A 15,740-nucleotide genomic window follows, 5' to 3' on the forward strand; every position below is an offset into this window, starting at 1 on the left:
CTAATTTGCAGCACTGAGAATCGAACCCAGGTCCTTGTGCATTCCAGGAAAACACTAGCTAAGGAGCTTTGCTTCCAGATGCATTTATATGTCTGTGTGTCTACAAAAGAGACCACGTGGGAGGTCCTTTCTGTGTGCTTACTAATGGACACAGTGCCTAGAGCAGTGTGTCCCATTCTAAAATGACAAGTGACAACTTAGGGGTAGGACTCAGCCATCAGTTATTCCTGCCACTTAGTAAAAGAGGGTTTGGGACTAACAAGCTCCTTCTCAGAGGAGGTGACGCTCAAGCTGGCACGAAGGTTGAGGCGCACACACGTGAAGGTAGAGAAATCAAGGAACACAACACGCCTCAGGACAGCAGAGATGGCAGAGGCAAGCTGTGTGAGTCTGGGTACACACAGGCAGATGGACAGTCCTGATGTCCCTCTTGGTGTTGGTACTGTGCTCTTCCCACAGTTGCTGCATGCTGTGCCCTCAGGGATGAGCAGAGCTACCTGACAGCAGCCAGGCTTCATCCCTCAGCTGCCCTCACCTTCCCCAAGTCCTCACTTCCAGCACTCAGTGTGGTTATCAGCTCTCAGTACAGTTATCACTGAGCCATACCATTCTGGACTCTGCCATGGGGCAGTCCCTGCCATTCCTGTCTGTTCTGTTTTCCCTTCTGCCACTGGAAAGAAACAAGCTGCACAGCCCCAGGAAAACAATCCATCATTTTGTCATAACATTTCCATTTCAAAGGCTTCCTTCCCAAGCGGCTCCCTGGGCTAACACTTCCTCTTATTAGGATGAGAACTGGCAAGGAGGTGAGTGATGGGGATGCAGGGGGGCTGGTGTCTGTCTGTATTGTATGTCTGTGCATGTCTATGTGTGTCTTTGTGTGTAGGTCTGTTTGTATGTATGCGTGTGTATCTTTATGTGTGGTGTGTGTGTCTGTGTGTTTGTGAGTGTGTCTGTGGGTATATCTGTGGGTGTATGTATGTGTAATATCTGGATCTGAGTGTGTGTCTGTATGTGTATCTGTATGTCTGTGGGTGAGTGTGTGGGTGTGTGTGTGTGTGTGTGTATGTGTGGGTGTGCTTCTCACAAGCACTCTTCATGCCATCCTATTGGAGGTTACAAAGGCACAGCTGCCCGCAGGGATAAACTGAGCCTCAGTGTTATGCCAGAAACTCTACCCTACCACACAGCAGAGGATTCAGAGGACAGATAGACCCCCACTGTCCTGCAGCATCTCCAGAGATGGGTGCATGCATGGCTCAGATGTTCTGTTTTAAACGACAGATCAGGGTACCCTCCTGGAGCAGATGATATTTAAGGTGTCTGAAGCATGAGGATTGCTGAAGATGAGCGAAGAAGAAGAAGGTGAGCTAAGAAGAGTACAGAAGGTGGCCCAAAACCCTGCGACTGGGTGCTGGGTAAGGCTGTACACAAAAGCCACCCAGGGGCCTCTGCTGTTCTCCCCCCAACCTGGTCCACCACCAGACACAGAGAGTAGGAAGTGTCTGTGTGCCAGCCCAGCCCTGCAGAGCATCTCCCCCACCAGCCCCCAGGCCACACCACAGTTAGATGTGCTGGTGGCTCCTTTATTCACCCCTAGCAGAGCCCCTGGAAGGTTGGGCCCAGGCCCAGCACTCAGAGTAATTCTCTAAAGGCAGCTAGTGCTCCTCCCACCCACATGATCAAAACTAAGCGCTGCCTGGTCAAGAACATTTTGAAGACAGACAGTTTGATCTGAGATCTGGTGATGACTGAAACACATCCATTAAGATGCTAGCAAGGAGAACATTACAGGTAGAGCATTGGCCTGAGTCAGCAGAAGAACCAAGGCCACAGCTCGTGATGGGAGAAGCCCAGGATGAGGATGCTACGCCAGGCTTACTGTATCCTCACCAACAGCTCATAACAGGGAAATACTACCAGGGCTAGGTGAGCACTATGGGGTGATGCTGTTCTATCCAAGCTCTGCATTTATGTCACCACATTTAGACTTTATCCATGGTCTCCAAGTAAGGCTTGAGTGGTTAAAATACAACTGTCAAATGTAAACCGTTAAGGCACATAACAAGATTTTTATAAGCTTATCCAATAACTCTTTTGCTTTTTAAAAAAAATCTATGCAAAGGCTGAAAGTAATGAACATGGCCCAATTCTGTCTCACTCGTCACACAGAGACAGTATTGGTCTATGAAAAGTGAGACTTACTTACTCCTTCTTAAAAAATGACTTAGCTTTCCTGGCTCCCTGGGGCTCAGAGACCAGGGCCTGACCACTGCAGGCACCACCCCTTGTCCTGAAACCCCTTATAGTCTCATGGCCTCTGCCCCAAGCCACCCCAGACTCTCAGCTCCCTAGGGATATAGCTGGAGTCATTCCTCATTCTCATAGCCCAGTTCTGTGCCTTCACTGTTAGAGGCCACACCTACCCCTCTGCGGACCCCATTGTCCTGGTCCCTCATCTTGATAACTCTGAGAAAGACCCAAGAGATGCCTCTAGATGGACCAGTCAGTAATAACATTCCACAATGACCACCACTGCCCTCTTTAATCTCCTCTGAAGTATCATGGCCAAGCCAGGAGCTCCCAGCCCCTGAGACACAGCCTATCTTATAGCTCCTCCCCATTTGCAGGACCAGCTGGTGGTCAAGACAAAGTGGGTCTCTTCCAGGAGGAAGTGAGTTGACTTCATAAGTACAACCAAGTCTAATTCTTCACTGTCATTATGTGATAATACTGAAACTATAAAAGACTGATGATAACTGGAGTCTGAGCTCTCATATCGTCCTAGGGAAAAGCCCATCAAATGAAGGCAGTGCCAGGGCTTAGGAGACGCCACAGCCAATAAGGTACTTGCTTTGCAAGCATGAGGACCTGAGTGTGGGCTCCAGAACCCATATAAAGATGCTGGGCATGTTGGTACAAACCTGTAAGCAAGAGCACTGAGTCAGAGACAAGAGAATCCCTGAGGGTCCTCAGTCAGCCAGTCTAGCCTAGTTGGTGAGCTCCAGGGCAGTGAGAGATCCTGCCTCAAAAGACAGTGTTCCCAAGGATGATGCTCAAGGCTGCCCTCTGACTTCCACATGTGTTCCTGCACACATACATACCCAAGCATGCAAAGAAAAAGAGAAAAGGGAGCGGAAGCACACATGTGCAGGCCCGGAAGAGTACTTCCTAGGGAATCAGCACAGACCCCCAAGCTCTGGAGATCTCCCGTGGAAGCCTATCTGCCTGTGCCCCAAGGTGACTGAGGGGAAAAAACAGAACAATCAAATCTACCTTCAATCCCTTGATCTCATTGTGAGGTCTGGCTCTCCAGAGCGGCCCTTTCAGGAAGAATGTGTAAGGCTGAAGGTGGAGACCCTCCATCTACTTGACACCCAGTCCTCAATGGGAACTTGGCTGCTGGGGCCTGACCTCAACTACCAGCCTCAAAGCAGACCACCATGAGTGTGCTGGAGCAAAGTACGGGACAACGTCCGGGTTCGTAACCACCCAAGATAAACAACAATGTATGACCCTGGACCCTTCCAAGGCATTTTGCATCTCCGATCCATGTCCGCAAGAGCAACGAAATCCTACTCTTTGTGAAGCTGGAGATGTCCTCTCCGTGGGCTGAGTGCTCTCTACTCAGCCCTACCTCTACTCCTCAAATACCATTTTCTAGAAAGTTCTAGAGTGGAAAGTCAGGCGGGCACACAGACCTAGTCTCCTCCACCACAGTTCAAAATAGGCCTCCCATTTCTACCTACCAACATATCCCCATCCCTCCCACAGCTCTGCCCACATGGCAGCCTCAGCCCAACCTCATACTGGTGCAGAGCTCCAGTGCCCTTCAAAACAAGAGAAAACAGTCTTTCAAGAAATGCTGTGTTTATTGGGAATGTTCCACTTGATAAATTGTGTGTGTGTGTGTGTGTGTGTGTGTGTGTGTGTATCAGATAGCCTTGGCCAGCCCAACACGATTGTTGGCTCTGTCAAACACACTGTAGAACTCCCGAATGAAAACATCCCCAAGGATCCACATGTGGGAGCCCTGCTTGAAGCCACTGGAGCAGAAGCCCTGGACCTGGAAGAAGCAAGAGTGCGATGAGGTTGGATTCAATGGCAAGGGTTTTCTCCCCCATCACTCAGTTACTCTGTTGTCTCATTGCATCCTGCAATCACCTTCCCAGGCAAGCAAAGAGAATGAGATTCATCACACTCAACAGATGAAGAAAGTAGGGGCTGAAGAGATTGATCAGCAATTACCAGAACCTGCTTCTTGCAGAGGACCAGAGATCCCAGTACCTACATTGGGTGGCTCAAAACTTTCTGTAAGCCCGGCTCCAGGGGATCTTATGCCCTCTTCTGGCCTCTACAGGCAACTGTATTCACATGCATATACCCTCTACACACACACACACACACACACACACACACACGTTAAAAATAATTAAAATTTAAAACAGTGAACTAGAGAGAGAGCTTAGGAGTTACCAGGCACTTGTTGCTTTTCCAGAGGACCCAGTTTCAGTTTCCAGCACCCACATGATGGCTCACAACCATTGGTAACTCTAGTTCCACGGGATCTGACATCCTATTCTAACCCCTGTGGGCACTAGGCTCACAAGCTATGTAGACATGTATGTGGACAAAATACTCAGATAAAAGAAAACATTAAAATTTTGTTTTGTTTTTTGAGACAGTGTCTTTCTATGTAGCCCTGGCTGTCCTGGAGCTCACTATGTAGATCAGGCTAGCCTCAAACTCACAGAAATCCTCTTGCCCCTGACTCCCACATACTGGGATTAAAGGCTTAAATAAATAAATAGATCTTAAGAAAATTAAATTGACTTAATCTTCGGTGATTTGGTGAGGCCCTGTGACTCTGAGTCCTGACCCCATGTACTGTACCCCACATTTCCAACCCCTTACCATCAGACTCTCAGCATCCATCACCCTAATCGTCATTAGTTTAGGGTACTCAGGATCTGGCCACTTTGAGACCAGCAGGCCCACAGCAGCCAAAAAGAGCTAAGGAAACCCTAGGTGGAATTCTAAGCCACCAGGGCTTAGAAGCTTGAACAGTGGATAGAGGCCCTGATGGGTAGTTTGGATCCAATGTATAACCTTCCTCCACTGTCCTTCCTGTTTTCTGTTTCTCTCAGCAAGTCTCTATAGTGGCCACACAAAGAAGCTCAATGATAAATACTGTGACCCATACGAGAGGCCTGGTATTCTTGGTCTGGCCCACACCATTAGTCTTCATCAAAGTTCCAGGGGGAAGGGATGCTAGATAGACCCAGAGCATCTCTGGAAGTACATACCTGGTTGGTATAAGCGTAGGGTGGCAGTGGGAACTCCCTACCATGGATCTCAAAGACAACGGTGGGCATGATGTCCAGCCTCCAGCAGTCGATGTCAAACTAAGAGAAGAAAGAAGAATGTCACTTATTAAAAGAGGCACTGATGGTACAGAACTCCTTCCTCCACACTGTATGACTCTTCTCAAGGGAAACGGAGGCTGTCCAGATGGGGCCGGGTCTCAAAACAATAGTCCCACTGGAGGTATCAGCTTTCAGCAACACATGGACAGTGTCTTCCTTATAGGACTAGCCAAAGTGTACAACTATCTCAGGAAAAAGGGAGAGGGGTTGACTGGTGGTAGCGGTGGACTGAGTAGAACAAGAAGGTGCAGCAAAGGTTACCGAGCCACAAAAGGCATAGGCTCTCAGGACCAGGAAAGAGATGATAGCCACCATGCAAAGGAAGCATAAAGCTCTCACAGCAAGGGCAGACCAACGCTGGAAGGAAAACATTGGCCACTTTTAACAAATGGGCTCACCCAACATTCTCCTTCAACATTCCTTCTGTGTAGAAAGGGGCTCTTGATTCAGGGAGTTTCTGGAAGTAAGGGGAGGGCCTGACCTTACCTGGTCATAATGGCCCTGCACAGCTCCAATGGCTTGCTGAATATTGAGGATGTCTCTACCAGGCCCCGTCAGCAGGGCAGTGCCTGTGTCCAGAACGGCAGGGCAACCACCTTGACAAGCCACCACTTCACCATTGATTGTGATCCTAAAAGATTAAATAGAAGGGCTTCAGGGTACCAACCTATAACCAGCCTTCTCCCCCTGGATCCTTCCTACCCATGTCAGAATCCTCAAGGAAGACGGGAGGTCCAAATCCCTCCTTTGAGCCTCTTCTTAGAACCGCCAAAACTTCCCAAGATCAAAGACTGAACTCTTCCCCCTCAATTGGTGGCTGAATTGAGAACAGCTCAAATTGCAAGGATCCCAAAAAACAACAAAACAATCCACCTGCATGCCATCCCGTGGGTGGACTGAAGACTCACTAGTTGCCTAAAGATCCAGTTTCAAGTTTTCTCTGCCGTTTATGCAATACCTGTCTCAGATAAGTCTCCCACCATTTGTATATACTTGGGCTTCTCATGAGTAATCCATGAATTGGCTTCCTTGGACGATGGTCATGAGGCCCAAATCATAAGTCTATAACCTACACTCTGGGGGCAATACTGGCACCCACCTCCTACAGGTTCAGGGGCAACCAATGAGACAGCCATAGAACCGCTCATCACGGTGCCTCCGGCAAAGAGCCAATCAGTGCAAGGTTGCATATACAACAATAACCTTTTGCAAAGCTAGTTGTCAGAATCAACCAATAATCTCACAGCTACTGACCCCCCCCCCATCCACACAGCAAGAGTAAGCCTCTCGCAGGGGTCCAGAACCTCGGTTCTGCTCACCTACCTGTCCACTGTGAACTGCCAATATCCCTGTACAGTCACAGGCACCCAGTGCAGTGAGCCTATGAAGTAGGACTGCTCGATGGCCCCCAGCGTGAGCATGCTCCCCTGCTCATTCCTGGAAGGGAGAAAGACCTCTCTGCAGCAGCAGCAGGCACCCAGCTGGGGAAGAGCGCCCAGTCCCATCCCCGAGGCAGACGGGTGGAGACCTAGAGGCATTTATTTCACTGCCTCTCTCCCAACCCAACAGGGCAACCTCAGCAGCCTCTCCCTCTGGCAGGCTTCACTGAGACTCAACGGGCTTTCCAGCTCCTTTCAGCCTCACAGCCCTGAGTCAGCACTGCCATAGGGGAGGGAGCAACACACCACACAGGTCAGGGGACCACCAGGTTCTGACATGCTATCCTCAGACCCTCCCAGCAGCCCCATGAACCTCCACCCCTGGAAGATCTTCCACAAGGCCCCACACTTTGAGTTAAAACTGCCTCCCAGAGCCAGATCCCTTCTGCGCCCTCGGGGATATGGTTGCATGTTTAATGCTTACTGGGACACACTCATTCACTGCCTCATCTATCCACACTGTTCCATCCCCACACCCACACCCAGAACATGAGCCCTTCCTACCTCCAGGTTCTAGAGCATAGAACCTGCTGCCTAAAATGCACTGGCTCTCCACCCCACGCCTTGATAATTCTCACTCACCATCAATGAATCATGTCCTGCCTTGTCCTGTGTGCATGTTCACACACGTACACACAGGCATGCATGCACATTGTCAGAGTGGACATCCCATGCTTTAAGGCACCCATCTGCCCCGTTCTTTGCTGCGACACCCTTCTCTCAGCTGCTTGGTTACAATGTGAAGAGCTGTGTGCTGTCTCTTTCCCTTGCTAGAATATATTTTCTAGCTTGTCTTGTTTGGTTATGTGTGTACCCATGTCCTGGCCTAACCCCTGCATATAAAGGCCCAGCAAATATGCATGGAGTACATGAATGAATGAATGAATGAATGAATATCTAAATGCATGCGTGAATGAGATGTACCTTACTCTGTCCATGGGGTCTCCTCTCTTCAGCTTCCTATCCTGGGGGTGGTCTCTTTCTCCTTGTGTTGCCGCCTACCCCAAGTCTGAGAGGAGCTAGGTCATCACAAGGAGCAGGAAAATAAAGCAGCAACATTGTAGCTGGGATTGAAGCCTGGCTCCGACACACATTCCTGAGTAAGCAACCCTCCTTCTCTCTCTGGTGGGAGGAGAGCCCTGGACTCTTTGGGATTGAGGATCTCAAAGACATTGACAGATGATGTGGAGACCCTTTCTCTTAGGAAGAACAGGCTAAAAGCCCTTATCTAGAGATGGAAACAGGCTTTGTTTCTGTTGTTATTTGTAGTGCCAGAGACTGAACCTGGGACCTAGCACGTACAAGCCCTCTAACACATCCCCAGTAAGGCTTAGCTTTTTGTGGGGGATCGAGATATAGAATGGAAATCATCTCCTCTTCGGCCCAGTAAATTCTAGCTGCACGAATGATTCCAGTAAGGTCTTCGGACAGAAGGTCGGAGGTGCCCAGAAACCAGGATGGAGGTAGTTTGAATAGTTGGATGTACCTTCACATTAGTGTCCCCAAGGGGAAGACATTCACCTTAGCCAGCAGTGCTTACCAGGTATCAGTCGGACCTTTGGTGTATGCAGCCCCTACCTGCTCATGTAAACGGAGAACAGGTCTTGGGCCACCAGGTGCCTGTTCATCATGTTGTCAAATATGGGTACTGAGTATTTGGAGGCAAAAGTAGGATAGGCCAGGCCCAGGATGCCATCAAATGGAGAGTAGGTGAAGATGTCGCCCGGTTCCTGGGTACTCAGGCCCACAGTCTGATGGGACACTACAATATCAGAGACCTGGAAAGATTAAAAAAAAAAAAGAAAGAAAGAAACTGTCGTGATGATTTCCCCCTGGGAGCTTCTGCAGCCAGAGAGGGAGAATCCCAGGGATAGGGGCAGCCAGTCTGGGATCACAGGCCAGTGTCAGAATGCCAGCCCTCGCTGTCCTGCCTTCACTTTGATAGGTAACACAGGGTTAGTTTTAACTTAAGAGACTGGAGTGGGCTGGGTCCTCCATGTTCTCTGCTTGCTTTTGAAGAACTGCTCTGCTGAGCCTGGACGAGGAAGAGGGGACAGTGTTGGTGCAGACACAGGTCTCGTGTCGGGCACAAGCCCAAAGGAAGTAGGCTGGCTGATGATGGCTCTAAGGCTGCCTGCAGAAACAGCTGCACCTTGGAGTCATGGTCCTCTCCCGTGGTCTTCCCATGGGCATTGCCGTGCACAAAGCAGGTGCCATGTGGGTCCCTATTCAGTCACTTGCTGACTGGGCTTGAATAAGCTCCTCTCCAGGCCCCAGGCCCTTATCTGATAGACAGAATAATAATGCCTGAATCTCCAATCAGTGCCTAAGCCAAATAGCTGAACAACCATTGTGCAGTCACTGAATGCCTGTTTACTGAAGAGTTATTTACCACGCTAAAGAAAATTGTTCTTCTTTTGCCCATTTCCCCAGAGGGTAGATGTGTGCTCTGAGCCACACACGGAGCTGAAGTAGGTCTCCAGCCTCTGCTCTGTCCCATAAAACTAATTAGTCTCCACACCGGGCAGCAAATGTGAACCTTAAAACCTGATATCAAACCTGCCACACAGGCTACAGCTGCCTCCTGCATCTTAGTAGACACGGAACAGAATCATTGCTTCTCGTCCTGCCTCTCACAACTTTTCCCATTCTCGACCCTTAGCTTATCCCCACCCCCAGTGCTGACCTCTGTCTCCTTCCTCAACTGCTCTAGCTCCTCCCTGTCCCAGGATTTTTGCAATCAGCTCTTCTGCAGTGCTGACCCCAGATCATCTCTGGCCTGGCTTCCTAAAGTATATCGTGTGGGTTCCAGCTTGCCACAGGCAACCATGTCCACCAAAGTGTTCTTTCATACATTCTAGTTTTGTTTTCTTCATGCCGTACTTGGCACCTTCAAAACCATCTGACTTATCTTTTGTGTAGACCTTGCTCTCACAAGGCCACCTGAGTGCCTTTTTCTAGACAGCATTTGGCAAGCGGGTCCTTTCTCCACTTGTCCCACACTATATCTTTCTTAGAGCAAGCATTCACCGTGTGAATAAATGAGCAATGGCTAAATACTAAGGAATTAACTCAATTCTCTTTCTTTCAGCCAACAAACTATTACTGAGGAGCTCTGATGCACAGTGTGTAAGGCTTTAAGGATATAGCGATGGCTAAAAAGGAGTCCCTGCCTTGGGTAACCTTTAATCTAACAGGAAAGGCCAATCATGGATTTTAAAAGCAATGATATAGAACCAGAACATGTCAGGAGCGATGAGCCCTCAGAAGAAAGACAAATCAGGGTAAATCCATAGGCAGCATGTGGTTTTATAGGATGCTGGAGAGACCTCATTGATAGAGTAACATTCTGCAGAGAAGCAAAGACTGGGGCAAAACAGGTCAAAAGAAAGGTTAGTACAGATGATGGGACCAAATGTAGAATGTGTGTGGAGTGAATGACCCAAGTCCAGAAGTCTGGCCAAGATGGAAACATAAATACCAGGAACTGGGGAAGAATTCAAGTGGAGTTCTGATAGTAGTCACAGCAATGGAGGGAGGAAGGGGACATCACAAATGGGTACCAGTGGGAATCCCTCTCAGAAGCCACCCAGTGGACAGGACCCAAGGGATCTTCATTCCCACCAGGTGCACAACCCATTGAAACTGGAGGGTCTTGGGGGAGAGGTCACTGCAGAGAAACATCGGGGAAGCCCAGGCTGCTGCCATCGCACTTACTGTGACAGTGTCATAGGCCAGGAAGCCCTCCATTCTGCCAGTACCATACTGGACAAACAGGGGCTTGCTCAGGTTCTGGAAGGTGATGGACTTGGTTGGGTCAAAGCGGTGGTGGTTTCCTGCAACAAAGACCCAAATTAGTGGCTCCTCGGTGTCCTGTTGCTTTCAACATTCTCAATCAGGGTGGAAAGCCTCGCTAGGCCTTATAAGAGCACAGCCATGGATCCGCCGTGCTCTCTGTGGAAAATACATAATCCGGTCTCTCTACAACCTGGTCACATAGTTTAGTCAAAAAAGTCAATCCCCACCCCAAATCCCTGCCCAAGTAATTCCAAACACAAAGCGAAGAAAACCCAAATGTGTGTTTTCCAAGCCCATTTCCTGTTATCTCAGTAGCTTTAGCCAAGACCCTTCTCCTCTCTGGACCTCCATTTCCTCATCTGGGGGACAGAAAAGGAAGGGACAAGAGGGTGATCATATTGGGAATCACTCACGGCACACTTTGCTGTTGCAGTAGACAGAGGGTACCCAGAGTTCTGAGGAGCCTGTATCAAACACCACGGTGAACTCCTGCGGTGGTGTCCCAATGTAGATCGTCCCGAAGTACTCGCTCTAAGAACAGACAGCTCTGAGTCAGAGATTTAGTCAGGGATGTCAGGGATGGGGAGCACTGGGGAGGAGTTGATGCTGGGCACAGATGCCTGTGAGTGAGTCCTGCAAGCTCTACTCAGAGACCTAGGAAGAGGAACATCAAGGAGAGAGGAGAAAGTGGTGCCCACTCCACAGGGAGGACTCTTCATCCCAGAGTCTTCTGCACCCCTCCCCAGGCCATACAGTAGTACTGGAATCAGCTCAGAAGCACACCATGAGCCAGAACTAAAAGTCTTGCCTGGGAAAGAGACCAGGTTACCCTGCCAAGGCAGGAAGAAGCTAGCCATAGACCTAGGGCACCTGCTGAGAGCAGAGTCCCAGGAGCCCATTCAAACTTCCACTCTACCTGCTGCTTCCAGCTCCCTTGAGGCTGGGGTAGGACTGTGACCTAGATGTAGAAATGAAAACACAGGCATAAAAGTACCGGTTGTTTAGTGCCATGAGTGACAGGTCGGGGGGGCAGGGTTCAGGAAGGAAAGGGGCACAATGGTGTTCTTGCCTGGGTGCGAAGAAGAGAAAAGTAGAACCCATGCCTTAGAAGCTGAATACCAGGCACCTGCCGTCTCCAGATCTAATGGCCACACACTAAGACTTGCTCCCCCTGATCCAGGGAAGCATGCTGTATGTGAAGGTCATCTGAACTCAGACCCATCCAGCAAGGCATTTGGAGCCCTGAAGACCAGAGGGCTGCCTTTGCTGTTTCTGCTGACCCGTTATAGAGCTACTGATGGCAAGGAAGTGGCCTCCATGCCCCACAGACTCCACCATTCCTGGAAGAAGGAATGCTCTGGCAAGGCAGGAGCCTGGGAACATTAGAATCTGTGCCTGAGAAGGTCTGCTGAGACACTCACATCTAGATAGTTGATCAGAGGCTCACTGGCCACCACCCCAATGCGGGAGTTCTTCTCACTGAACTCGTACTGCTGTCTGCTCAGAAAGTCCTCCAGCAGTCCTTGCTCCTTTAGGGTGTTCCTCAGAGACTTCCCTTTGTGCAGAGGGATCCTGAGGAGATGGGGTGAAGTCACAATAAGGAAGACTGGGCTCCATGAACCATCTCCACACTCGCTCCCAGCTCAGCCTCTGGCCGGCAATCCGCTGGCATTGCCAGTGACTTTCCAACTTTAAAAATCATAAGCCAAAGTAAAATAATAGATTCTATGTTGCTATACAGATCACTGTCTAGTGTCATTAAATAGAACACCCTGGTATTTCTTGTTACTTTTCTTTTTCAGTGTGGTAGAGACTCGCTACATTTATTTTATGAGACCTTAAGTGATAAGTTTTGTTACTCCTGGTTTGAAAGATACTAAGAACACTGTCACTCGGTCACCAAATCCTCCCTGTGACCTTACTGTGTGCCAGAAACTGTCCAAAGCACAGCGGTCACACAGTGAGAAGGACCTGTCTATGCAGAGATAGTGATGTCTCCTACACAGTGGCACCTGCTTCTGGCAGTGATACCACCTTTTGCCAATTGCTTTTCTCTTCTCTGAGTAGTGTTTTCACTAAAGTGGCTGGAAATTCTTCAGGACTTCCTCAGTATGAGCAGGACACCAAACTGGACCTCTTGGCCCAGCTTAGGTTTGAGATAATAAAGGCAATTCAACTGGGGAAGAAAAGATCAAGAAAGAAAACTGCAGGAAAAAAAAACAAAACTAAAAACAAACAAACAAAAAAAACAAACAGTTCTCAACCTGGCTCTGCTGTGTTCCTTGGCAACCTGAAATCTGCCACAGTGCCCTGAGCTTCCGCCAGGAGATTCTCCAAGTCCTCTGCACATCCAGTGGGAGGCTGCTGGAGCCCTGGGATCTTCACTTTAGGGGATTTAATGCCTTTATTTTCAGTTTCTTCTTATACAATAGGGCTAATCCTTCCTTTCCAACACTTTTTTATTCTGTACTTGACCATTTAACCATTTTCTCTCCCCATAGATTAAAGTAGAACTTTGTGCATCTCACAGTCCCTAAAACTTCTAGCAATCATGTCGTCCTCTCTAAGAGCTAGTTGAAAAGACAACTTGGAGATTACAGAAGTATAGGTGTCATATAGGGACTTCAGGAGCCTCTTCTTCCAGAGGAAAGCCAGCTATAATCAGAATGCAGCTGCTACCTCATGTCAAAAGGCCACCCTTGCCTGGAATTCACCCCAGGATCCTCATCTCCGGTTCTGTTTCTTATCTAGCTGCCATCACACCTTGGACTTGAGAAAAATTCATTGTCAGAGAGCCCTCACTAGCAAAGATACGCAGCCTCTTTTCAAGGATCCAATCCAAGAAGGTATGCAGTCTTCTCTGTGTTCAGGCCTTGGCAGAACACACATATGAGCACCCGAGATGGGGATGGAGGCAGCAAGAGTGCAAGTCCAGCCAGGCTGAGCCCTGGATCCTCCAGTGCTAGCCACATGGTGTCGGGTAGCACAGAGACTCTCCCTGAACAATGCTCTCAGCTGTAAAGTGCAAATCATCTAACCCATGACCAGAGAGGTGATGCCCTAGTTATTTTTAGAGAACCTTCAGACCTCTCTAAAGGAGTTCTTACACCAGGAAACCTAGCTTAATGAGTGTGCATATAGATTTCACAGTAGGTCTAGTACTATTTGAAGCATTTTACAAATATTAACTCATGCAGTCTCATAACAACCCTAAAAGATGGGCATTGTGAAGACTCTAGTTTCACAGCAGATGAAGAAACTAAGGGTGATAGAGCTGGGACCAAACACTGAGAAGTTTTGTTTTTCTTTCTAGAAACTATGCTTTCCTATCCCCCAGGCTTCTTGCCTGGCTCCCTCTCCTCGGGGCCACATTCAGTGTGTAAAGACAAGAGTGAAAGCAAATTCCCCTGGAGTCTGAGGGCCGGAAGAGCAACAGTCCCCCTGCCCACCCAGGGTACAACATTCACCTGGTGACCACATGGCTCTGGGAGATGGCGAGAGCAGCAAGGAGCAGCACGAAGCGCCTCATTCTGGACCACAGGAAACGGCCTCTCTAGCTAGTACTCATCCTCTCGGCCTTTATAGAGCAGGGCTCCTTCTGGCTGGATGCCCAGACTTCAGAGGCACCCCCAACTTCAGACCACTTCACAAACGTAGTGAGATAGCACCTCCACTACCCTAGACCCACACTGATAAGAACTACAAAGTCTACCATTCTAAAGACTTCAACGTTGAAGGGTACACAGGCCTTCAAGCTGGGAAAAGTCAACACGGGCCCCTTCACACCAAATCCCCCTCTAGATGGGACCTCTGAGCTAACACAGGTGGGGCTGCTACCAGGAACTTGTTCCATGCTCTGCCTTCTGCTCTTTGAGCAGCCTGTTCCCACAAGGCCACAGACCTCCCTTCTCTTTGTCTTCTCCCCAGGCCAGACTTTCCTGATGTCCAAGGTGCTCCTGATTTTGGTCTCCCAGACCAATTTTTCCACAAATGTCTTGGTCTAGTCTCAAAGTGGCATCTGAGACCAAGAATGCTTGTATAATCTGTCACCCCTGCGGAGGAAGCTCAACATTAAAGCCTAGGCCAACAGTACACCAAGTTCCCATAGAGAGTACTGTCTAAAGGAGAAGGCACATGCATTCCTAGAGACACTGTGTTCAATGGAAATGATGCTGAGAACTTGAGTGGCAAATCCCTGCTCACTGAAACAGCTGGAAGGGCTGGGGAGGACACAGAGGGAAGGCAGATACATGCCCCACATGAAGGGATACAGGAAAGATGGCAGTGGCAGCTTAAGGAGGAAGGGAGGCTGAGACTGCATGTAGAAGGCCCACTCAGTGGTACAGGGAGAACACACATACACATATATTGAGTGTTCTATTGGAGACAAGGTCAGAAGCCACATAGTCATGCCTTCTGGTCTAAGAAAGATTTGAGAAAGGAAAGATGCTAAAGCCTGTATCTGTAACTGTATCTGTGGAGACAATTATGTACCAGGCCGATGAACTGGAAAATCAGAATGAAGCCAGGATAAGTTGGGCAAATTGGAAGGCAGGAGGTTCGGGAGTATGATATACAAGAGAACATGGTAACAGCTGCCTGCTGTTAACAGGACAAACATCTGCACAGAGAGGGAGACCTGGCAAGAACAAAGAGTGGGGACAGGGCAGGATGCAATAGCTGAAGCCAGGTGGGGGATCCGGATTCATCAGCCATTCTGGAAGAAGTGTCAACTGAAATTTCACACGTTTGTCTTATGGGGGCTATAAGAGGTCCCCAAGAGGCCAGGCACAGGAGTGTTTGAACAGACTTAAGGACAGGAGTCAGGCCTGATCCCTACCATGGCAATGCCCTCCTTTGTGCACATCTCTTCACGAAGCTACCAGGTGTGTCCTCAGGCTTCCAGGAGATTGCTGCTTCTCAGGCTCCTGAGAGGTGACCACAGGACATGCAGCTACGATTCAGCGCCTTCTACTCCCAAAGCCAGAGAAGTAAGGGGCAAAATCAAGACTAAGTGGTGAAGCTTATTTCTTGTTTTCTTCACTTAACGGTGCCGCTCTGATGGGCCAGGGCCCAG

General features: G+C 49.1%; 1 protein-coding gene across 1 annotated transcript; it reads right to left on the reverse strand.

Annotated features, from left to right (window-relative positions):
- Positions 1–3,855: 3,855 nt before the first annotated feature.
- Positions 3,856–14,212, reverse strand: LOC110291784 (chymosin-like). Its single transcript, XM_021159050.1, has 9 exons — positions 14,131–14,212; positions 12,085–12,235; positions 11,077–11,194; positions 10,583–10,701; positions 8,444–8,643; positions 6,750–6,863; positions 5,913–6,057; positions 5,307–5,405; positions 3,856–4,066 (listed from the first exon to the last, which is right to left on the reverse strand). Exons 1-9 carry the CDS (start codon positions 14,190–14,192, stop codon positions 3,935–3,937), a joined length of 1,140 nt encoding a protein of 379 aa, XP_021014709.1. The 5' UTR covers positions 14,193–14,212; the 3' UTR covers positions 3,856–3,934.
- Positions 14,213–15,740: the final 1,528 nt, after the last annotated feature.

The sequence above is a fragment of the Mus caroli genome, chromosome 3 (assembly GCF_900094665.2).
Source record: "Mus caroli chromosome 3, CAROLI_EIJ_v1.1, whole genome shotgun sequence".
Taxonomy (NCBI): domain Eukaryota; kingdom Metazoa; phylum Chordata; class Mammalia; order Rodentia; family Muridae; genus Mus; species Mus caroli.